This window comes from Chelonoidis abingdonii, chromosome 1 (assembly GCF_003597395.2).
Source record: "Chelonoidis abingdonii isolate Lonesome George chromosome 1, CheloAbing_2.0, whole genome shotgun sequence".
NCBI lineage: Eukaryota > Metazoa > Chordata > Testudines > Testudinidae > Chelonoidis > Chelonoidis abingdonii.
The window spans coordinates 155,540,672-155,566,483 of NC_133769.1; the positions used below are offsets into that span (position 1 = coordinate 155,540,672).

At 41.3% G+C, this 25,812-nt stretch overlaps 1 protein-coding gene across 4 annotated transcripts in view; it reads left to right on the forward strand.

Moving 5' to 3' along the window:
- Window positions 1-25,812, forward strand: part of SPAG17 (sperm associated antigen 17) — a 301,346-nt gene that overhangs the window by 176,592 nt on the left and 98,942 nt on the right. For all 4 annotated transcript variants that reach the window (XR_004372764.2, XM_032773620.2, XM_075071732.1 and 1 more), the window contains exons 17-21: window positions 4,024-4,178; window positions 13,059-13,249; window positions 13,566-13,651; window positions 18,729-18,971; window positions 25,058-25,169. Coding sequence is in view for 3 of the 4 variants with exons in the window: in XM_032773620.2 (XP_032629511.1) it covers window positions 4,024-4,178; window positions 13,059-13,249; window positions 13,566-13,651; window positions 18,729-18,971; window positions 25,058-25,169 (787 nt within the window). In the remaining variant the exon portion in view is untranslated. The remainder of the gene's footprint in view (window positions 1-4,023; window positions 4,179-13,058; window positions 13,250-13,565; window positions 13,652-18,728; window positions 18,972-25,057; window positions 25,170-25,812) is intronic.

Consider the following 25,812-nt stretch of genomic DNA (forward strand, 5'->3'; position numbering starts at 1 on the left):
TGGCCCAACACTGTAGCATTTAATTTCAGAAAGGGGAACTACACAAAAATGAGGAGGTTAGTGAAACAGAAATTAAAAGGTATAGTACCAAAAGTAAAATCTCTGCAAGTGGCATGGAAACCTGTTAAAGAACCATAATAGAGGCTCAGCCTCAATATATATCCCAATTTTAAAAACATAAAAAGAGAACCAAAAAAGATCCACCATGGTTAAACAACAAAGTAAAAGAAGCAGTGAGAGGCAAAAAGGCATTCTTTAAAAAGTGGAAGAGAAATCCTAATAAGGAAAATAGAAAAGAGCATAAACTCTGGCAAATGAAGTGTAAAAATATAATTAGAAAGACTAAAAAAGAATTTGAAGAACAGCTAGCCAAAGACTCCAAAAGTAATAGCAATTTTTTTAAATACATCAGAAGTAGAAAGCCTGCTAAACAACCAGTGAGGCCACTGGACAATCGAGGTGCTAAAGAAGCACTCAAAGATAATAAGGTCATTGTGGAGAAACTAAATTAATTCTTTGTATCAGTCTTCACTGTTAAGGATGTGAGGGAGATTCCCAAACCTGAGCCATTGTTTTTGGATGACAGATCTGAGGAACTGTCCCAAATTGAGGTGTCGTTAGAGGAGGTTTTGGAACAAATTGATAAGCTAAACAGTAATAAGTCTCCAGGACCTGATGATATTCACCCAAGAGTTCTGAAGGAACTCAAATGTGAAATTGCAGGACTATTAACTGTCATATGTAACCTATCATTTAAATCAGCTTCTGTTCCAAATGACTGGAGGGTAGCTAATGTGACCCCAATTTTTAAAAAGGGCTCCAGAGGTGATCCCTGGCAACTACAGGCCAGTAAGTCTCACTTCAGTACCAGGCAAATTGGTTGAAACTATCATAAAGAACAAAATTGTCAGACACATAGATGAACATAATTTGTTGGGAAATAGTCAACATGGTTTTTGTAAAGGGAAATCATGCCTCACCAATCTACTAGAATTCTCTGAGGGGGTCAACAAGCATGCGGACAAAGGCAATCGAGTGGATATAGTGTATTTAGATTTTCAGAAAGCCTTTGACAAGGTCCCTCATCAAAGGCTCTTAAGCAAAATAAGCAGTCATGGGATAAGAGGGAAGTTTCTCTCATGGAATGGTAACCACTTAAAAGATAGAAAACAAAGGGTAGGAATAAATGCTAGAAATGCTCTTCTCTCTCATTTGCAGGGGTCTGTACTGGACCCAGTCCTATTTAACATATTCATATACAATCTGCAAAAAGGGATAAACAGTGAGGTGGCAAAATTTGCAGATGATACACAACTACTCAAGATAGTTAAGTCCCAGGCAGACTGTGAAGAGCTACAAAAGGATCTCACAAAACTAGGTGACTGGGCAACAAAATGGCAGATGAAATTTAATGTTGATAAATGCAAAGTAATGCACATTAGAAAGCATAATCCTAACGATATATATACAATGATGGAGTCTAAATTTGCTGTTACCAGTCAAGAAAGAGATCTTGGAGTCATTGTGGCTAGGTCTCTGAAATCATCCACTCAATGTGCAGCGGCAGTCAAAAAAGCAAACAGAATGTTGGAAATCATCAAGAAAGGGTTATATAATAGGAGAGAAAATATCATATGGACTCTATATAAATCCATGGTACGCCCACACCTTGAATACTGTGTGCAGATGTGGTCACTCAATCTCAAAAAAGAAATATTGGAATTGGAAAAGGTTCAGAAAAGGGCAACAAAAATGATTGAGGGTATAGAACGGCTTCCGTGTGAGGAGAGATTAATAAAACTGGGACTTTTCAGCTTGGCAAAGAGGCGACTACAGGGGGATATGATAGAGGTCTATAAAATCATGAGTGGTATAGAGAAAATAAATAAGGAAGTGTTATTTATTCCTTCTCATAATACAAGAACAAAGGGATACCAAATGAAATTAATAGGTAGCAGGTTTAAAACAAACACAAGGAAGTATTTTTTCATGCAACATGCTGTCAGCCTCTGGAACTCCTTGCCAGAGGGTGTTGTGAGGGCCAATACTATAACAGGGTTCAGAGGGGAGCTAGATAGATTCATGGAAGATAGGTCCATCAATGGCTATTAGCGAGGATGGGCAGGAATAGTGTCCCTAGCCTGTGTTTGCCAGAAGCTGGGACTGGGTGACAGGGCATGGATCACTTGATGATAACCTGTCTGTTCATTTCATTTGAGGTACCTGTCAGAGGACAGGATACTGGGCTTGATGGACCTTTGGACTGATCCAGTATGGTCGTTCTTATGTTCTTATTTTACTGATAGGACACTGATTCATATTTGGCCCTGATAAATGGTTACCAAATGCCATTATTCTTCAACTGCTTTTTGGTGACTTTTACTAAATGAGTTTGTCATTTTAATCTATTTTGTAATTTTGTTCATGACTCAAAAACAGCATTGTAATGGTCCATTTTAGCATTGGAGCCCAGACTGAACATGTGATAGAAGGGACTTTCTACTTATCCCTAGGATTGGCTTTTCTGTGGCAACAATGACATTGGCTCCAAGGGTTAGGAATGCTTGCCTGCATCCATTTTATGAATAAATGGAAGACATTAGTGTTCATGACTGTCAGCAAGAACAAAGGGTCCTTGTCCTTCAAGTTCTTCATGGGTAGTACTCCCATGGATATGGGAAACCCATAATAGAAATAGGATAATGATTGATATTTATCGTAAAGGAAAGAAGAAACAAGAACTGTAAAAGATTAATCAGAGTGCAGTAGTGCAAATACATTGTGGTCTGTTCTTTCCACAATGTACCCTAGGATTGTGCCTGTTAGGAGTATCCCAGAGTTGTACTGACCCAGAGGGTATGAGGAGATATTCTGCCATGAACCCAAGGGGGAGTTGAGACGGAGCAGACCCTGTGCTCTGTTGAATTACAGAGGCTGTAGTTCTGCTTAGGTTTTTGTACTCTTCCCATCACACTGACCACGCATGTAAAGACCAGGTAGAATCTGGTCCTAAATTACAATATATGGGAAATTCCTACTAATGCGATGGACCTTAATATCTATACCACTGGTAGTAATTAATAAAGATGGTTATAAAATGTCCATGAAAACAAAATTTCAACACAAAATGGAAGTCTTGTAAAAACTTTTCCTTTTTCTCATCAGCTCTAGTAATTAAATTTCTTCATTAAAATTGGCACATACCATTTCATTTTCTGTATGGAAAGCAATATTCTGTCTGCCACACCTTTACATATCCTTTTGCATATTGCTGTTAAGGAGTTTTCTTTTGTAAACTGAATATTCAGTTAGCTAGAATTTATTCATAAAATAGATTCAACCCAATAATTTATGATATATAAATGAATTTCAGTCTCATTTCAGCTCTAGCATTCTGCAAAAATGATACATATAAAATAAGATAAAATGAGAGTCAACGTAGAGCCAGTACCTGCATTAAAAAGGATGCACAACACAGAATGGGCTAGAAAAATTTACTGGAAAGCAGTAAATATGGAGAACATCAGCAGTGATAGTACAGTGAATTTGATGCAATATGAACTTATAATGTGATATACCCATAAAAGAAGTAGATTTATTTTCTTTCTGCATGTTTGTAGGCAAGGGGATGATACTTCTTTTCTGTACAGCTCCAGCCACACCTGAAATATTGCATTGAGGTTGCATCCCAAAGAGATGAAAGTGGGCGGTAGGAGAAGATCAAGTTCTGGTTCCTATGAATTTGCTAGTGGAGTTAGTTGACTGCATGGGTATAGCTAGTGGCACTCTTTTAATGCATGTAGTTGTGGGAGTACAGCTTCTACATGCCTGGGGACGCTAAAGAGACCTTTTGTCTGCCAGAGGCAGAATGCCTTTTGGTGCTTCTGGTATAGTGAGCCTCTCTACCATCTCTTACTATGGGACATCCCTACAAGGCACAATCAAGCCCTCTTGTAGAAGTTGAGGGTGCCATTTGTCTGTATGAAGGATCTGTCTTAAGTATTAATTTCTTTTCATTTTCAGGTTTTACACAATGCAACCCAACAATACAGGTGTATTGATTTCTATTACCACACCCAAGATAACTCTCTGCTTATAGTCCTTCACAATCCAATGAATCAACACCGTCAGTGCAAGGAATCCTGGGATATTGCAATGCATTCTGATGTTGGATTCAGGTAATAAATTTTTTTAGATAGTGTCTTCAAACAGGCATTTTAGCTGAAAGCCTGGCAATGGAAAAGGACCTTGACATAACAAGCACTTATGAATTATGGTGGCATCAGAAAAATCAATGGGTTAACTGTAATACCTGGCAATAAACAGTTCAAGAAGAAATTACTAAGTCATTAGGGGACAGGGATTGGGGGCATAGTAGTAGCACTATATCTAAAATATACCACAGACAGTACTGAGGTAAAAAAATCTGAGTGAATAGAGCCACCCCATAGAATTTGTATGCTTTCAAATCACAAGTCATAAGAATACAAATATGTTAATAGGTTTATATACTTGTTGTGTATTTGGTTGTCATGGTTTTTGTTCCCATGGCAACTGAGTTAGATTATTAGAAGATAGCCTAGATAGCCTAGCCTGCTTCAGCCAGTTAGGTGAGCTCTGTGTGTGTAAAAAAATGGTAGCTTTGTTAGCTGTCTGCTATCTGGCCTCAAGTGATTTCTTCCTTGGACTGCCTCCAAGGATATAACAAGTGGTGACGATGGATGGGATTGTGGTGCTGCTCCCGTAACAGAAGGAAGTAGAAGTCAAGGTAAAAAAACAGACCAAAAAAACTGCTTGTTTGCACTGACTGTGAAAGTGAAACTAAAAATCATGGCTACTCTGACCAGTCCACTGGAACCTTTTGATGAGAATATAGAGCAGTGGCATGTGTATACTGAGCGTTTTGAGCTTTTTGTTATTGCAAATGACATTACAGAAGCGAAGAAGGTGCCAATATTCTTAAGTATTGTAGGGGCTAAAACCTACTCCCTGCTACGCAGCTTACTACATCCTGTTAAGCCTGAGACTAAATCTTACAGTGACATTGTGGAAATCCTGGGGTCCCATTTTTCCCCAAAACCACTGGTAATTGCTGAAAGATATAGGTTCCACAAAAGAGACCAAAAAGAAGATGAAACAGTTGTACAATTTGTAGCAATTTTAAAAAAGCTAGCAGAACACTGTGAATTTAAAGAGATGTTAAATGATGCCCTGCGTGACAGGTTAGTGTGTGGCCTGTACAGTGAAGCTATACGGAAGCGCCTACTGACAGAGGCTCAGCTTACATTACAGAAGGCTGTTGATATTGCTGTCTCCATGGAACTGGCTACAAGGGAGGCGCAATACATCGGTGCATCCCCTAGGGTGCAAAAAGTGTCACAAGAACCTACCCACAAAACTGTGCAGAGTCAGAAATGTTACCGCTGTGGTAAGCCAGGTCACCAGGCATCAGACTGCTGGTGTAAAGCCCTGGTGTGTCGACACTGTGGGAAAAAGGGACACATTGAGTGTGCCTGTAAACAAAAGAAAAAGAGGCCTGTGGTCTGGCCAACAAAAAGAGGAACCCTGCATACCCTAGAGCAGACCCAGGATGATCAAGGTGACAACCTCATCGCAAGCGGAAGTGCCACTGCATGTTTTGTCTTTGGCAGTGGGCTCACATGAATACTGGGTAACCCCGTTGTTGGACGGCAAACCTATACACATGGAACTGGACACTGGAGCAGCCATCTCGCTAGTCTCCGAGACTATGTATAAAGAAAAGCTACAGCATCTTCCGCTTAAGGCAACAAAAACTGTTCTGAAGACGTATACAGGAGAAGCTGTGCCCATGTTGGGCACTATTGATGTTAAGGTGGAGCTCAATGGACAGGCTGCTAAATTGCCACTGTTTGTAGTGAGAGGTAATTACCCAGCCTTAATGGGTAGGTCTTGGCTTGGGAAGATTCAGCTGAACTGGGCAGAAGTGCACCGGATGACTAAAGAAGAAACCAGTCTAACCCCTATACTAAGGAAACATGCTGCTGTTTTTGGAGAGGATCTGGGAAGTATGAAGAGAATCACTATGACATTGAACATTCAACCTGACAGTCCACCAAAATATCTGAAAGCCCGAACTGTGCCATATGCCATCAGACCAAAAGTTGAAGCAGACCTGGAGCGCCTGGTCACCAGTGGAGTCCTAATACCAGTTACCCATAGCTTATGGGCCACTCCTATTGTTCCAATAGTGAAGACAGATGGCTCCCTCCGGTTTTGTGGTGATTTTAAAGTCACTGTCAACCCTGTGTTGTGTGCAGAGCAATACCCACTTCCCCGCATCGATGACCTCTTCGCAGGCCTGGCTGGGGGACAAAAGTTCAGTAAGATTGATCTAGGTCAAGCATATTTACAGATGCACGTCAAAAAAGTTCCAAGAGCTGTTGACTATTGTGACTCATAAGGGACTTTATCGATACTGTCGCCTACCCTTCGGAATAAGGTCTGCTCCAGCCCTGTTCCAGAGGGCTATGGACCAGATCTTGTGTGGCTTGTCAGGAGTTCAGTGCTGTCTGGATGATATCCTGGTCACTGGCAGGAATGAAGAGGATCACTTAAAGAATTTAGAGGCTACCCTAAAAAGACTGGAAGAGTATGGCCTACGAGTTCGCAAAGACAAGCATGAATTCTTCAAGCCCTCTGTTGAATATTTGGGACATTTCATTGATTCTGCAGGTCTTCATAAGGCCCCTGCAAAAGTTAAAGCTATTGTGGAGGCTCCCCCACCTCAAAATGTAAGCCAGCTGCACTCATTTCTAGGACTACTGAACTATTATGGAAAGTTCATCTCACAGTTAGCCACACTGCTAAAACCACTTCATGAGCTCCTTGGGCAGAACAAGGCCTGGAAGTGGACTGAAGCCTGTGATGTTGCATTTAACAAAGCTAAGGATGCATTGCTAAATTCTGAAGTTCTAACGCACTTTGATCCATCCTTACCCCTACAATTGGCCTGCGATGCCTCCCCTTATGGAGTGGGAGCAGTCGTGTCACACATTATGCCTTCGGGAGAAGAGAGACCTATTGCTTTTGCTTCATGCACTCTAAGCAAAGCAGAAACTAACTACGCCCAAATCGAACGTGAGGCATTAGGAATTATTTTTGGAATTCGGAAGTTTCATCAATACCTGTTTGGGTGAAAGTTTACTTTTCTAACAGACCATCGACCTGTGACGTCAATTTTTGGACCCTACACAGGCATTCCCCCATTAGCTGCTAGTTGTATGCAACACTGGACATTGTTACTTTCAACACACACATAAGAAATCAAATATCAGAAATCCACTCTATATGGCAATGCAGATGGCCTCTCAAGGTTGCCTTTGCCGGTCAAACATCAAGATAGTGTCCAAAAGGAAATCTTCTACTTTGAACAGGTAGAGAATACACCCATCACTGCTAGTCAGATAAAGAAGGCAACCCGCGTTGACCCAGTATTGTCCCAAGTTATGGACCTGGTGATGCATGGAAAATCTCAACAAACTTCTCCGGTCTCACTGGACCTTGTTACCTACATGTCCAGGAGGACGGAGTTATCGGTCCAATCTGGTTGTTTGTTGTGGGGGAGACGTGTCATTATTCCACCACCACTGAGATCACAGATGTTAGAACAGCTACATTCCAGTCACTGTGGAATAATGCGCATGAAGGGAATTGCACAAAGCTATTTTTGGTGGCCTGGATTGGACAGTGCTATTGAAGAGAAGGCAAAAGCTTGTATGGGCACCCCTATACCCATGGGACTGGCCTGAAAACCTGTGGCAACGTATTCACATTGACTTCGCTGGCCCCCTTGAAGGAAGCATGTTCTTGGTGGCAATAAATGCCCATTCTAAATGGCTAGAAGTCTGTATAATGCAGTCCAGTACTGCAGAGAGTACTATCCAAAAACTATGGGGACTCTTTAGTGGTTTCGGTCTCCCAGAACAACTTGTGAGCGACAACGGACCGCAGTTCGTCTCTCAGAAGTTTCAAAACTTTATGAAGGCAAATGGGATACACCACATCACGTCAGCACTATATCATCCATCCACCAACGGATTAGCTGAAAGATTTGTGCAGACAATGAAACACGCTTTGAAATCAGCAAGGGGACAACGCTCCATTCAAAAGCGTCTGCATACCTTCTTACTTTCCTACAGAAACACCTCATGCTACGACCCAGGCATCCCCGGCCTTTCTAATGATGGGACGACAGCTGCGCACTTGCTTTGATCTGCTGAAACCTTCTGAACCCCAACAAATTGTGCAACATCAGCAGCAATATCAAGTCATCAGACGGGCACCCAGAGCAAAAGACCGAACCTTTAGCCCGAGACAGCCAGTTTTGGCTTGGAATTATACTTCCAGAGCTAAATGGGTCCCTGCCACGATCATCACTCCAACAGGACCTGTTTCCTACACAGTCCGGACTGCAGAGAATCTTACCTGGCGGCGACATGTAGATCAGCTGTTGCCAGGTCATGCCAGTCCTCAGGACACATCTGCAGTTGACTGGTCTGACTTCACCTCTTCCAGTGAGACACCAAATCACGAATCACCTGTTCCTGACTGTTCTCCTCCATTACTGCCGGCGGCTGAGATACCCCTTTGCCCAGCACTAGCTGATACCACCTCCTCCCTGTTCGTCCTGTGGACCCTGAGCCCATGGAACTTTCAGGTGCAACAACACCAGGAGTTCGCCATAATCCACCTAGAGATAGAAGCCCTCCTCATTGGCTGGATCTTTAGCTAGGGCAAACCCACGGTTATGGGGCAAAATAATCCCCAGGGTTTAGCCGGGAATGGAGGCAGTCTACCCTCCTTCTCTAGTCTAGTGTGTGTTTTATTTAGAGGATATTCTTATTAGAGGGGGGGGAATATGTTGTGTATTTGGTTGTCATGGTTTTTGTTCCCATGGCAACTGAGTTAGATTATTAGGGGATAGCCTAGATAGCCTAGCCTGCTTCGGCCGGTTAGGTGAGCTCTGTGTGTGTAAATAAATGGTAGTTTTGTTAGCTGTCTGCTGCCTGGCCTCAACTGATTTCTTCCTCAACCGACTGCCTCCAAGGATATAACAATACTGGCTTCCATATCAGGAAAAACTATATTGGGGGCACTATTCTGAGGGAAATCAAAGAGCCAGCTAAGTCTAATTAAACAAATCAGTTCCTTCAACTACCCATATATGAACTGGTCAAATGTCACAACAGGACAAGGTTTACAGAAGCAATTTCACAATACCTTGAACAATTTCTTCTTGGAACTCCAAATCATAGAGAATACAAACAAAGGGTCTATTCTTTGTCCCTAATTAGTTTCCACAACACCTGATTTTGGTGCTGTGGTTCAGGGGTAATCCAAACAATAGAGTAGTCAGTGAAAAATGTGAGATTCTCTGTGGCATGGTTTGTAAGAATTTGTGGGGTCTTGTAAGGATAACCATATTATAAGTGGGACAGGAGGTACTCAGTGCTTATACAGAAAAAGTGTGTATTTTCTATCCCAGCCCAACATATTTTTCTTTAAGGAAACAAGCAAAAGGAGCAGCAGCTATTTGAAATAAAATAAAATATGTCCATTTGTCCTGGTTTTTCAAGAACAGTCTCTGTTTCATATGATGTCTCACTATCCTTGGAACATCTTTTGAAATAGCTGAAATGTCATAATTTTCATTCTAGCAGTTAAATTTTTTTTATAACTACAAATTGTTTGTTCACATTATATCGCTATACCAAGCAAAACTTGCTCTGTGTTAGTCAGGAACAGATCATCCAATGGAATGAGTGTTCTTCAAACATTTCTTCGTATAGATCCTGTGTAGGTGTGTGTGTCTCATGTGCATGATCTCAGAAACTTTTAGCCAGCAGTATCTGTTAAGGCTGCATATGCATCCTGCACACCCTCAGGCTCCTTCTCTTCAGGCATAAAAGATGGAGAAGCCCCAGCCGCTACTCAGTTCTTTCCTACCACCATGGCAGCGTGTTGGAGAGGTACAGTGTCTATCTGCTTTCCTATAGCCTGTTACATTATGTTTAGAGGTTACTAGTGAGTTTGATCTTTTTTTTTGTAATTCTTCATAACTAGTAAGTTTCATTCAAGTCCATTGACAAAAAAAAGAGAGAGATTTTTAACTTGTTTTGAGTTTCCACTTGGTACCAAATCATAGATCTAATGGATGAGATGTTGTCTCCAGGCTTTAAAATCTGTTCTGGCCGCAAGGCAGCTATGCCTTCAAACAATGGACTAATACATGCCTTTTTTGTCAAGTGGAATTATAGATCCCCAGCAAACATTCATTTTGCAAATCTTTCTCTAAGTGCATACAAAAAGCTCATGATGCCTGTCAGAAATTATTTTTAATGGAAAGATCAGTGAAATATGTCTCTATCTCTGAGTTCCCTCTTTAAAGGCAGTCTGCTGCTGCTCCTTCAAAACCAGTTTCTGTCAGTGCTTCAGCTACCGGAGATACTCTGCCAGGAGCTAAGAGGTCATCAGGCTCTAAGAGACCTCGTGCTCCTCAGAAACTTACTGAACCTCCTCTACAGATCGGTCAGTGGATCCTGTTCCTTATTCTCTTATTTTCTGCTCCTTATTCATTTAGATCCCAATATAGAAATAGGTCACTTCCTTCTAAGGAGTCATCTAAGATACTGCAGTCCTCAAGCAAAGTGCTCCATCAGGAATTTGAGCAAGAACCTCATACTGAGGAGGGAGATCTTGTGAACCTATCCTTTTGAAAGTTTCTTCTTCAAAACCAGATAAAGTTGTGGCACCATCTACTTTTTCCACAGTTAATGACTTTAAGGATTTTAGGACCTTCTTAAAAGAATGGTGGATACTCTGGAGATATCTCTAGAAGTCATCCAGGAAAGATCAGACAAGTTAGTTGATATTCTGCATCTGGTTTCTCAGTGTCACTTGACCTTTCCTGTAAATTATGGTATCCTTAAACCAGTCAATGATTTGTGGCAAACTCCTGTATCCATTTCTGTTACATCAACAAGAGCAGGTTGGAGATAACAATTTTCTCCTATAGGGTATGAGTATTTTTTTACCAAACACATCCCTGGATCTTTAGTTGTAGCAGTGGATCATGAAAAATCTAAGCAGCAGGCTTTGGAGGGCTAGCTGGTGGTGAAAATTGTATAACAGGCCTTTTTGGATGTTTCTGACATGGTGTCAGGATCAATGGCTACTGCAGTCACTGTGCACAGAACATCATGACTACAGTCGTGAGACATTCCAGAAGAAGACCAAGCCACAATTGAGGACCTTCCTTTTGAGGGCTGTGTTTTTTAAATTCAAAGACTTGAGAGATGCTTTATTCTTTTAAAAGACTCCAGGGCAACACTTTGATTTCTAGGCCTAGATATCATGTTCCAGAAGAAGAAGCAAAGTAGACCTCAGTCCTTCTTGAGTGAAGGGCCTCCATCATCCTTACATTCATGCCAACAAAAGGCTCCTGAATTTTACAAGAAAGGACTATATTTCCGAAAGAAAAAGTAGCCCTCCTTCATTTACTGTTACTGCATACTCATCATCAGGCAAAAGTTGCAGGTTTGATGCTGCAGTCAAGAGTCTTCAACCAGTTTATGAAGATCTGTACATCTTCTCCCCTGCGTTTGTCAACCTCCTTCCTTTTTCTGCAGATTCGTGGATTGCAATTACTACCAACCAGTGTGTCTTAGAATATCCAGCAAGGATATTCAGTATAATTACAATCTAGACCAACTCCACACACCCTACCCAGTCCCTTTTCATGAACTCTTTGCATGGGAGCCTGTCTTGTACGGAGACAGACTTTTCTTCAATGGGGTGTAATAAAGATGGTGCCTCCAGCATTCTGCAACCAGGTGTTCAATTCCCACTACTTCCTCATTCTGAAGAAGAAAGGGGGTTGGCATCTTATATTAGATCTCAAAAACATCTCAACAAATTCATCCATCACTTAAAATTTGACTCTTTAGTCAATAATCCTCTCTCTAGATCCCATGAAGTTGTTCACAACATTTGATTTGCAGGATGCTTGCACGTGTCAATCTATCCAGCCCACAGGAAATATCTACATTTTATAGTCAATGGCCTTCAGTACCAATTCGAAATCCTACCATTTGGTCTCTCAAAAGCTCCAAAGGCGTTTACCAAATGACTCTCAGTGGTAGCAGTTCATTTGAAGAAACAAGGCCTTCAGTTGTCCACATATGCTGATGACTGATTGATTTGGGGGCACACATCACAACAGGTCATCAGAGATGTTCACATGGTTCTCCAGATGTTTTCCTGACTTGACTTCAAAATCAATCGAGACAAATATATTCTCACCCTTACTAAATAGGTAGAATTTATAGATAGGCACAAGATTGGACACCTTCCTTGAGAAGTTTTGTATAATGAGTGATCTTATTTCAAACCTGCCTTACATGACCCCACAAGTCAGCAAGACTGTGCCACCATCCTCAGGATGAGGTGTGCGGTGTAAGTTTTCCATTTATCTTACAGCAATTTAGTTCCATCTTTTATGTGTCTGTGTAAGTTTGATTAGAATGTGTTCCTTCATATATGCAGAGGGTGGTTAAGTGAACAAATGCTAAGGGCCAGTATAAATCAGGAGTAACTCTAGTGAAGTCAGTGGAATTACAGTGGTTGTAAACCACTAAGAAGGGAGAATCAAGATTCTGACTCTTCTTACTGATCCTCGTTAAGCTAAATTAATCAATGGTGATTTATGGCTAGCTTTATTTTTTTATTATTATAATTATTGGCAAATGATGCTTTTGCAGAAAAGAGAACTCAGATGTTAAACATAAAATGTAGTGAGCAAAGATCAATAAGGCAAAGATAAAAATTCCCATACAGAAAAAAAAACCTGGTAAACTCTACCTGACTCTTAAAGATTATGGTAAAATGTTCAGATAGCAGCTAAAAAACCAAGACTGTCTCTAGTGAAAGGTAGAATGAAAAAGATATTGTATGTTCCAATATCATATCAATTAATACAGTATTTTCACTGTTAATAGAAGTAATATGTTTCTTTTCAGAAACTATCTGGAGCTGGTGGCCAACTCAATTGAAGACTGGATGACAAAGGAAGAAACCAAGTATCAGGAAGAAAAAATGGCTAAGGAACTGGATACCCTTAAACTAGCTAAAGCCATGACAGAGAGACCTCCTGAAGATAAACCCTGTGCCTCCACTAGCAAAAAAGCTGCATCTCCTAAGAAAACAAAAAGTTGGTATCTTTCCAATTATATCCCAGAAAACTGATTCCAAACCCTCAAAAGTTTGAGTTTTGTTCAACTCACCATTCTGCAAGGGAACAATATGCCACCAAACAACCTTAACTGTGCGGTAGCATAGGGTTTTGCCATTGAATTGTAATACAATTAAATAATAATTGTGAAACACCAGTGTATCTGCTCTTCTAACCTTCTGACCAGAGAAACAAGGATTTTAAACAGGGATTCCATCCTGTCCTTTGCACTGAACCAGACTTATTTTATTTTATTTTGGCAATATATTTATTGTTCCCCTCTCATTTCTCAAAGGCAGTACATCAGGACTGGACGGTAAAGCAGAGGTCACACCGGAACTTCCAGAAAAAAATCCTTTTGTCAGAGAAGGCTCTCTCAAGGTGAGACAAGAAAAGCAAAAGTCCAATAGTCTTTCCCCAGTTGGTGGATTGGGATGTGTGAGGGGGTCCTGGCCCAGATGACAGGAGGGATCAGGGTGGGTGAGAGGACCCTGGCCCAGCAGGCGATGGGGATTGGGTTGTGTGTGATGGCATGGGGATCAGAGTGTATGAGGGGGCCCTCGCTGTCTATGGGGATGGGATAGACTGCCCCACAAACACCTGCTCATGCTTCAAGCTATGGATCCCAGTCTCACCCAAATCCCCCTGCTGGGGCTGGACCCCTTCAACCTTGATTCTTCCTCCCTTCCCCCACAAGGACAGAGGTGTCGTCATCCCCCCACACACACACACCTACCTGCTAATGCTCCAAATGGCAGATCCCAATCTCAGCTCTTCACCAGGCAGTGCTGTGATGGCTTCCTTGAAACTGCCAGGGGCCACTGTAGGGAGCCAGGCTGGGGCTCCTAATCACCATAAGTTGTAATTGTTGACACCCTCTCCCCCCTGGCCAGATGGAAAGCAGCAGCCAGGGCCAGGGCTGAGCGTGGATCAAGACGAGCTCTAATCATCTAGTCTGACCTCTTGTATAACACAGGCCACAGAATTTTCCCAAAATAATTCATAGAGCACATCTTTTAGAAAAACATAAAATCTTGATTTAAAAATAGTCAGTGATGGAAAATCCACCATAACCCTTGGTAAGTTGTTCCAATGATTAATTACTCTCACTGTTAATTATTGCCTTATTTCCAGTCTGAATCTGTCTAGCTTCAACTTTCAGCCATTGCACCATGTTATGCCTTTCTCTGCTAGGCTGAAGAGCTCATTGTTAAATATTTGTTCCCCACATAGATACCTATAGATGAGTATTTTTATTACATTATGAAAACAGCAACACTCTTCCAAGATCTCACTTTCGTAGCTTGTATCACTTTGAATAAGCCTATTATAAGACAAGGCTCCTATGTTTCATCAAGAAGTATCAGATGTGAAACAGCTTGAAGGTATTTAAGAAGCCAACTCAAAGAGTTCCTCTTACACAAGCATTCAGGTCTTGGGCAGTCCAGGCAAACAACGCACATTACAAGAAAGCTTAAACTTGTTCTTCGTAATTTAAAAACAACACTAGCAGCCTATTTAATTTTAAAAACAGCAAAAAATATCTACCTCCCTTTCCATTTCTTATAAGGAGTCTTAAAGTTTAAATCTCCTCAGTGTGATAGATAGGCTTGCTTTGATCTGCTTAGCTCTTGGAAGTCCCAAAGGCTCCAGGCTGCTGGTCTCGTGTTGCCCGGGTTCCCTAGGGACAGCTCTGTCCACCCTTAGGGAATTTTTTCCTGAGAATCTCCGATAACATTTTGCAAAACCTCAGGGGTTCACAAAGCCCAGTATGGGAACCACTGCTATAGACTGTAATCAAGTCACCCCTTAACCTTCTCTTTGTTAGACTCAAAGAACTCAATATATTTAGTTTATCACTATAAAAAATGTTTTCTAATCCTTTAATTATTCTCGTGCCTCTTCTCTGGAGGGTTTCTCTCCAGTTTATCAACATCATTCTTGAATTGTGGGCACCAGAACTGGACACAGTATTCCAGCAGCACTCACACCAGTGTCAAATACAAAGGCAAAATAACCTCTTTACTCTTATTCAAGATTCTCCTGTTTATGCATCTTAGGTTTGCATTAGCCCATTTGGCCACAGGATCACATTTGGAACTCATGTTCAGCTGATTATCCATCATGACCCCCAAATCTTTTTCAGACTCACTATTTCTCAAGATATGGCCTACATTCTTTGTTATATACTGTCATGGTATAAAGTCCCTAACCCCCCAGATCCTTCCCTGGGGACCACCAGACCCAAACCCCTTGAGTCTCATAACAAAGGGGAATAAACCATTCCCCCTCCTTTTCTATCTCTCAGATCTTTCCCTCGTTGCATACACTAGGAGATCACTGTGATTCAAACTCCTTGAATCTTAAAACAGAGAGGAAAACCCCTTCCCCCCTCCTCTTTTCCCCTCACCCAGAGGCAATACAGATTCAAGCTTCGTGAATCTAAAACAAAGAGGAAATTCACCTTCCCCTCCTTCCTCTCTCTCCCTTCTCCCACCAATTCCCTGGTGAGTACAGACTCAGTTCCTTTGAGCCTTAACAAGGGGGGAAAAATCAATCAAGTCTTTAAAAAAGAAAAGCTTTTAATAAAAGAAATAAAAAGTAAAAATTATCTCTGTAAATCAAGATGGAATATTACAGGGTCTTTCAGCTTATAGACACGAGAGAGAAACCTCCCCCCAGCACAAATACAAAATAAAATCTTTCCAGCAAAATACACATTTAAAATTCTACCAGCCAGATACACATTTGCAAATACAGAAAACAATCAAAAAGACTAAATCGTCTTTCTACTTGTACTTACTACTTAAACAGAAAATTAGAGAGCCTGTAGGTATGTCCGGTCACTCTCAGAACCCAGAGAGAACAACAGACAAAGACAACACACAAACAAAGACTTCCCTCCACCGAGATTTGAAAGTATCTTGTCTCCTGATTGGTCCTCTGGTCAGGTGTTCCAGGTTCACTGTTTGTAACCCTTTACAGGTAAAAGAGACATTAACCCTTAACTATCTGTTTATGACATATACATTTACATTTAGACAATTAAAATGTACATTGTTTGTTCACAGCCAATTTACCGAGTGATTCATAATCGTCTGTATCAGTGAGCTATCCTCTTCATTATCTACCACTCCCCCAATTTTGTGTCATCTGCAAATTTTATCACTGAAGATCTTATGTTTTCTTCCAGGTCATTAATAGCAGCGTTAAACAGTGTAGGGCCAACGACCAATCCCTGCAGAACCCCACTCGAAACACACCTGTTTGATGATGATTCCCCATTTACAGTTACATTTTGAGACCGATGATTTAGCCAGTTTTTAATCTATCTGATATGTGCCATGTTAATTTTGTATATTTCTAGAGTTTTTTTAATCAAAATGTGGTACAATACCAATCAATTACCTTACAGAAGTCTAAATATATTACAGGCATACTTTTACCTTTATCAACGAAACTTGTAATCTCATCAAAACAAGACATCAAACTATGTTAATTTGCATTAATTATATTACTCTCCTTTAATTCTTTATTAATCAAGCCCTCTATCAGCCACTCTATTATCTTGTCTGGGATCGATGTCTATTATTTCTATCTAGTAATGAACCAATACCATTTTTAGGATTCTTTTTTTTCCTAAAGTACTTAAATTCATTTTTATAGTCCTTAATTCTACATGCCATGGATTTCCTATGTCCCTTTGCTTCCCCTCTCAATCTTCTGCAATTCCTAGCTTCTGATTTATATTAATTACTATCAGCTTCCCTTGTCTTCCATTTGTTATATGTTATTTTTTTATTATTATTATTTATTTATTTTTACAGCTTCCTTCATTTCGCTTCTAAACCAGGTTGTTTTTTTTAACCTGTACAGACATGTTCTTCAGTTATGGGATTGTGGCTTTTTGGGCACCTAGTAAAATGTTCTTAAACAATTCCCAATTACCACTCACATTTTTTCTAATTATAATCTTCCTCCTAGCTGATTTGGCTCATAATTGTTTTCAGCTTTGTGAAACTGGCCCTTTTAAAGCACTAAGTATATACATTATTGGTCTGGACTTTATTCTGTTTGCACATTATAAATCTAATCAAGTCATGAAAACTTGTACCTCAGTTTCCATTAATTTTTAGTTCTGTGATCAGTTCCCCTTTATCTATTAGGACAAGGTCTAATATAGAATTCTCCCTTGTTGAATTCAACACTTTTTGAGTTAGGAAATTGTCATCTATACTATTCAGAAATTCCTTGGATGTCTTCCAAGGATGAAACCTCCAGCACATTGTCACTCAGATTGAATCCCCCATGATCACACAGCATTTTTTCCTACACATTATAGATAGGTGCATAAGGAGCCAACTATTCTGTTCCCTATTGTGATTTGGTTGTCTATTGCAGATGCCAACTAATACCCCATTTTATGTTTTATATGTTAGCATGTTGATGCATAAGCATTCAAGATCATTTTCTTCCGTGTGATCAGTGATTCTGACCCTATTGTCAAAACAGTGCCACTTCCTGTTCCCTTTTGCATGCTTGCTCCTTCTTAAGTAGGTTATTACCATTGATTTTAACGTTCCAGTCATGGGAGACATCCCAACAGGTTTCATTAATACCAACTAGATAAAATTTATGCTCATAAATGAGGCATTCCAGTTCCTCTTATTTTTTACCCCTACCATTCGTGTATAGGCAACTGAAGAATTTCTTCTCTACATTTCTTTGGGTTCCTTGACTAATTTTGTTCCCAACATCCCAGTTTTGTGCTAGCTTAACATTTATATCTTCCCTTTTTACCCTGCCCTTTTGTTGTTAATTTAATGCTCTCCTGACTACTCTAGCCAGCCTGCCCCTGAGGAAATTGATCTCTCTTCTACTGAGGTGAAGCCATCCAAAATATACAGGTCCCTCTTCTCACAGAAGGCTGAGCAATGTTAAAAACCAAACCCATACACCACTCATCTAGCCAGCATTTCACTTCCAGAATCTTCTGCCTTCCTTTTCTCATGAGACACAAAGGATCTCAGACAAGATCGTTTGGACATTCTTCTTCAGCATGCTTTTGAGTTCCCTGGAGTCATGTACAATCTGCAAGATGACCATCAATGCAGTGTCATATGAAGTACAAACATTAACTAGTTAACTCATTTTCTTGGTGCCCAACTTGAGCAACCTGATGCATAATTTGCAGAAGTTATGAGCACTCATAACTGCAGCTCAATTGGAGAGTTGTGCTTTGAATATATGAAGTGCTATAAAAATGCAAAATATTCTGAATAATCCCATTGACTTTCAAGTTACTAGGTGTTTTTCAAAATTTTACTCTGTATCAGAATTCATAGCCATTTCAGGAGGCTGAATTAAAGTTACAAATGGAGAGTTTTTTATAGAACAGTAAGCATCTTTTGATAAAAACAAGATCATAGTTACCTGAATTCTTAACTTTTTGTAATAGGCTTGGAAGGAAGAGCATGATCGACTACTAGAGGAAGAACGACTAAGGGAAGAAAAGAAAGCAGAGAAGAAAGAAAAGTCAGGTGGTAAAAAGAAAGGACAGAGCAAGGAGATACCAGTGCCTGATGACAGCAAGGGGTCCAAGACAAAATCTTCCAAGGAGAAGTCTAAAGATGAGACAGCAAAAATCCCTGAACTTGAAGAGCATAGTACCCCAGCACCACCCTCTGAGAAAGTTTATGAGGTAAGAAGTCACATTACAGTATCATATTAGAAAAAGGTTAGGTGTTTAAACTGTCAAGACTCCATTAGAGCTATCGTCCAAGTGTGAAACTGGAGTCAGGGACAAGTTAACCCTAATTGTGTCTTATTTAACGCCATCATTTAAGCAGCTGACCCTTTTCTGACAGAGTTCTTTGTACTGTTTAGGCATCTCATCTTTTTACAACTGAACTGTTCTTTTTTCTTGCATTTCTTGGATTTTTTTCTACATGTGAAATGGATATGAGTATTGGAAGGATTCCCCCTTCAAAGATCTAGGCTTTGATGTGACAGACTGGTAAGAAGGGATCCCCAGAGAGCCCATTGCAGCTCCCTAATTCAGGGCTGCCTGGACCTTACACAAGTTTGGGCTGTAGCCCTATCTTACAGCACTTACTCCACAGTGCAGGATAGGGCATAGAGGAGTTTCACAATGTCTTTTGCTACCTGTCTCAGTGCTGACCTGTCCTCAGAATTCCTTACATGTCTTCCTGTTGCATACACTGGCAGAGCGTTCTCTTGCAAATAGGCAATTCTCTACCAGTTAACTCCAGGCAGTTTAAAGCCCCTGTGTACTACTTCTGCCTGCAGAATTTGACCACCTCGATTCTTGGAGGGTGACAATTCTATTTATGTCACCACCTGAGTAATGGAACTGCAGAGCCACAAAACAGTACTTTAGAAAAATATAATATCTCAGTCTGAATTTGCTTGAGACCACTATTCTAATTCTTCGCAATTTATGGCTGAGCATCTGAATGGAATGGCTTAACACTTTGAGAGTATGTCTATACAGTACACCCTGACTCAGATTTAAGCCCAAGCAGCACTTCCATCCACCCAGAAATCAGTCTGATTTGGGCCAGGAATCCCTCTAGACTCAGGCCCATGGTCTCTGCAAGGGTGGTGGGTCAGAGCCCCTGTGCCATGGGTCAAAGCTCAGGCATTTTGCAGTTTAGACACAGTTCAAGCCAGGTCACCAGACTCAGGTCTGGAGAGTCCTCCAACTGTAGCCCACAATCTTCAAGGGCTGTGTTTCTGAACTCTTCCATCCCAAAACTTCTCACTCACTTCCAAGGAGCTCAAAGCAAACTCCTAGGCCAAATGCAGCTGCTCAGAATTTAACCCTTCACTTCCATGTGGAATGCTTAGCTGGAAATACAGTTAACCCTCATATGAATTAACTTTGACCAGCACTAAGAAGTCGTCTTGCACTGTGAGCTTCTAGCTGTCCAGAGGAACATAGATGGATTCTGGTTAACCGCTGATCCAAGACGAGCAAGACATTCAACTTCAGCAAGAACACAAGAGATGTCTAGAAAGCTACATCCAATCAGCTGACAGTGTTGGGTCTCGACCACACAGCTCAATAATGCAGAAAGCAATTCAAGCAGCTGAAGACAGACTACCTCAAGGTCAAAGATTCTAATAGCACCTCTGGGAACTCACTGTCTTCCTGCCTCTTTTACACTGAGACCACTGTGGTGCAAGACAATCTGCTCAGCAGTGATGACTCCCTCATAACCCCTCCAGTCACAGGCATCACCAGTGGAAAGCCAGCCACCAGGTGAAGGGCAAGAAGTTATCCTGGTGTTGAGGCTGGTAACCAAAGAGTTCATACTGCTGGAGCAGCTACAGCACATCCTGGGTCTATACTTGGAGGAACTGTTTGAGGACACCCCTTGGTAGCAACCTGCTGCAGAACTGCCATCAGAGCAAGTGCAGAGCCTGGTAAGTTTTTGCCCCATGTTTGTTGTTACTAATGCATGGATGGGCGGGATTTCTGGCTTATGGCCCTATTAAGTTATTAATGCAAGCCAAGATTTTGATGTGCTTCCATTTAAGGTGGAACCCACATCATTTCTGCAGTGTTTGCCCCTCTTTCCCCCAACACCATATGGAATTCAAAATGCACACTGCAAAATGAGAAAAAGTGTTAAACAACCAGTTATCATGGAAGTTTTACTAGTTGCTCAATGATAGTTATAAGTATTGGTTGGGAGCTCCACGATTAACAGCCTCACATATCTCCCTGGCCTAATACAATGCACTGTATAAATCAGCCACGGCCACACTATCCCAAACTGCCTGTAAACTGAGTCCCAGAAAGCCTGGCTGTTATAGCTGACTTAAATATAGGAGCCCAAATTACAGCAAAAGGTGACTGGCTGGCTGTGTTACAGGAGTCCCCATGGCTGGCATTCAGTCAGACATGTGCATGGATGCATGGTGCTTGTAAGGAGGCTGTATTGTGTCTCCATGCTAATTCAGCATCTTGTTGATTTTACCACAAATTTTCACTGATTGATGGCTGGTGATGAAAGCAAACTTCTCACAAAGGTGGAGCTCCAGATGGCTGGTAATGTTCTGGAGCAGGGCATACTTATTAGAGCCATCTCTATAACTTATGAGCCCCCTCCATTCCAGAATGTGCTGGTCAGTTACTAGATGCCTAAGTATCTCCTTAACATAGACACATGGCTGTCTTCCACTAGCCTGGGACAGAAGTTCATGCTTCCACTCAGGGACCTCCCAAATATCAATGGTCTCCAGAGTTTGCCCTGCCTGAAAGGATTGAAAAACCATAGCTAGTGATTAGACCCCTTATAAAGCCCCCCACACACTCACACCACCGAAAAAATGAAGAGGCTATAGAAATAATTTCAGCTGAATTTTGTATGTGTATCTTACCGTGATTTGCAGTGGCTTTCCGGGCTGCTCCAAAAGACATCTGAACTGGCTAATTTTTTTCTGTGAATAAAATAAAGTCCATTGATAAAAAGTATCATTTTCACTTTGAATTAAAGCAGCCAATAATATGACATTCAATTTTTTTTCAAGGCCCCTCCACCACCGCAGGACAAACATGTGGCACCAAGACCCTGGGGAAGTGAACCCACTTTCTGCAGGCAAGGAGAAAGAGAGTTTGAGATGAGTTGATGAAAAGCCAGATAAAATAAATCACCAGATAGATTTCCAGACGGACCAGACTGAGTATCAGAAGAATAAGGATGCAAGAAGGGTGGAAAGAAAGATGCTGCACAGTGCGAGGAGAGATTAGTGGAGAGATTCATGGAGCATGATCCCAGATTGAGCGGGGAAGACAGGAGTAGCAGGAGGAGCTGTTCAAGCGATTACTTGCACTTATGGCTACCAGATTGCAGGCTCCACTGCCACTTATAACTCCTGAACCAGCCACACATCGTGAATGCTTTCCATGGTATTGTGTGCTGCAGACTATGCAGCTGTGGAACAGTTCAGTGGTTGTCAGGACCATCTCACAGGCAATGAACAGTAGCACATGGAACAGACATTATACCCTGTGCATTTATCCACTCCAGTCCAGTTGTAGCCCTCACACGTAAAATGCACCAGAAAGGCCAAGGAGAACGGAGGGACAGAGAATACCCAGAAATAGCTGTCCATGTCATTTGGTAATATGCACCTTTCAGTATTTTGGCAATGAGTTTGGTTCTTGCATGGTATGTTTTGACTGCAGCTGGTCTGCCTTTCTGGTTCTTATACTGTTACGTAAACAGTGTAAAACAAAGTTTTGAATTTTCACACAAGGCTACAGTAACAAGTTTTATTATAGGTAATGTTAAAAGTGCACAAAGTAATAAATGTCATCACATGCTTATTCTCAATAAATTTAATAATAAACATTTTTCAAATATCATTTCATTCCCCCTCATGCATGGGACCATGCAAACCTATTATGCAGGCGAACAAAACATCTCTGATTTCCATGCACATCTGGATCCATCACCAGTCATGACAGGTGCACTATATAGTGGTGTATACCAATTTTGAAACACATCAGTGTCTTGAGCCCACTGCTGGCTAAAAGATTCCCCCTGGTCCTTGCAGACATTATGCAGAACACAGCAGGCCCCAATAATGCGGACTTCATTGATGACACAGGCACCCAAATGGTTTTGAAGGAACCAGGACTGGCTCTAGGCACCAGTAAACCAAGCACAGGCTTGGGGCGGCACAATTCTAAGGGGGGCATTCCAGTGAGGTTTTTTCCTTTTTGCTTCTGCAGTCGTGCTCTCAGAGGTTGATTTTTCTTTTTTTCTTGGGGCAGGAAAAAACCTAGATCTGGCCCTGGAAGGGCACCATCAACAAAATCTGCCAAATGCATATTCCACCACCATCCTACAGCTACTGCCAGGTCCTCTGAAATCAGGATAAGGTTTCACAAGTCATGGCAACAGAGGATAAGCAGCATCCCCTAGAATAACAGTAGGGACAGTGGCTCCATTTAAAGCAATGTCAGTCAGTGGGAATAACGTTCCAGCTCCTCCATGAAGGTAAAGTCCTGAGCTCTGGAACTCCCTGACATCATACACCCTGCCAGTGTCCATGAATCTGCCCCTGTGGTTGACCAGGACCTGCATAATGGCGGAATAGTACCCTTTGCAGTTAAGAATGCATGCTCTTTGCAGAAGGCAAACTGTAGGCACAAGTCCCATCAGTGGCCCCAGTGCAGTTTGAAAACCCATTTCCTCAAAGCCAGCAATTATTTCAGGAACTTTTGTAATGCCCACCATCTTTGGGTACATCACATTCCTGATGGCCTCACAAACCTCTGTCACAACCCCCACAGTTTATTTGCCAACTTCATATTTGTTAGCCATGGACCGTGCAGCAGTCTGGGGTAAGTCAGCTTCTAGATGGCTATAGTTACCCACTTCTGGGCTGGTATGGCATCCCTCACATGGGTGTCATGAGGGTGGAAGGTCGGGGCAAGTGAACACAAACTCCAGGAACATCTGCTTTTTCATGCAAAAGTTGTGTAGCCACTGCTGGTCATCCCACGTGCACATGACAATGTGATCCCACCAGTCTGCTTTTGGCCCTGCTCTGGAAACGCCGGGCTACATTTGTGAAATGTGCAGCTAAAGCAACAGGGATGAACAACTTCCACTGGGTTATGGCTGGTATATCAATACATGCCTCTGAGGGGTGCCTTTTGCAGGTCAAAAACTGCCGCTTAAATGTCCACCCTCATTTTGGAGATGTTCTGCCTCATTTCCGGAATAGGACTGACAAAGTGAGTAGGAGAAGTGTTGATGGCTCCATCTGCTGGAAGTGTGCAGACACAAAATGGTTTACCACCCAAACCCCAGTCAGCTCCCACGTGACAGACAGACAAGTTCTCCCATAAGCAACTATGAACCAAGCCCTAGAGCAACTACAGCTGGCAAAGGTGCTAGCAACCCTGAGATACAATGGCATAAGCCCAAAGAAGCTGAAGTTATGAGTTTGGTCTGCATAGTGCAACATGGATGTGCCAGCACTTTCCTGAGGCCTGGGTTTCCAATGCAGTGTGGACGCTGAAGTGAGAGCTTGGAAACATTGAGTCCACAGGTGCAGGTCATACAGACCCAAGCTTACTGTGCTGTGTAGACATACCCATAAGTATCAGATGTTAATGGTCTAGAGCTCCTGCAGACATAGACTTAAATCCCTTTGAGTCAATTTAGGCCTTCCGCTGTGGATAAGTCAAACTCCATGCCATTTAGTATTCATGTATATTTTGGGTAAGACCTTGAAAACCAAAGTTCTGTCTGCTTCATCTGGATCTTAAAGATCCTATGGTTCTTTTAATCTAAGTAACAGTTTTTCTCAATGTGCTTGGCCAGAATTTCTCCTTCCTCCCTGTTACATGGTGAGCAAACAACTTATTTACCACTTTCTAACCCCAGGGATGGTTGCATATCATTGAAGCAGTGATGTTATATGTTCATATAGGGCCAAATTCTGCTTTCCCTTGTAACCAGATACCCCCATTCATAATAATAGGGTTGTGTATTGGTGTAATCGAGAATAATTTGCCCCATAGTTTGTTAAAGTCTTTTGAAAGGGGTATCAGTGTAAATAAGCTACTATTTCCTATGCCAATATCTAACAATTCTACATGCTAATCATTGTATAATAGCATTGAATGGCTGAACAAAAAAAAAAAAAACCAGAAGAGAGCAACCTTGCTTGTCTTCCATCTGCCTCCTTCGTGCCTTCTGCCTTTCCAATCCATGCATAGTCTGACATTTCTTTTTCCAGTTTCTTGGCTACAATATGGGGGAAGATCTCATTCAAGTCTCAGGGACCAGTCAATATCTTTTCCCCACTGATGGAGGACAGATCCAAGCAGAAAAGATAAAATTTGAAAAGGGTGAGTCTTCCTTTCATTATATTTCATTCCATTTTATTGTTGATTATGGGGTGCATGCGCAATTGAAAACAATATTCGTGAAACAGGACACTGTTTAAAGGCTATTACTTGAGAAGTTTTTATAATTATGTTTGTAGAACTGATTAGATCACTGCTCTTCAGTATCAGAATTCTAAGACTAATTTCAGTTATAATAAAGTTCTTTTCAAATCTCTATATTAAATTAATGATTTCTTAGGCAACTTTGAGAATAGTTTCTAATTACGCTGTTTTTCTGTATTATCATAACGTTGATATTTTGTTGTTATGTTTTAACAATTGGTGGATAACCAGAGAATCTGCAAATTAGAACTGGAGACCAAATAGGTCCTGTTTAGTCCATCCTTTAGCAACCAGTGCATGGTTGTTCCCTACATTACATGCTCCAGTGATTTGTCCAATCTGGATTTAAATGTCTCAAGAAATGGGGCTTCTACAACCTCCCTTGGAAGATTATTTCACATCCTAAGGGAATGTCTACACTACAGGATTATTCCGATTTTACATAAACTGGTTTTTAAAACAGATTGTATAAAGTCGAGTGCATGCGGCCACACTAAGCACATTAATTCGACGGTGTGCGTCCATGTACTGAGGCTAGCGT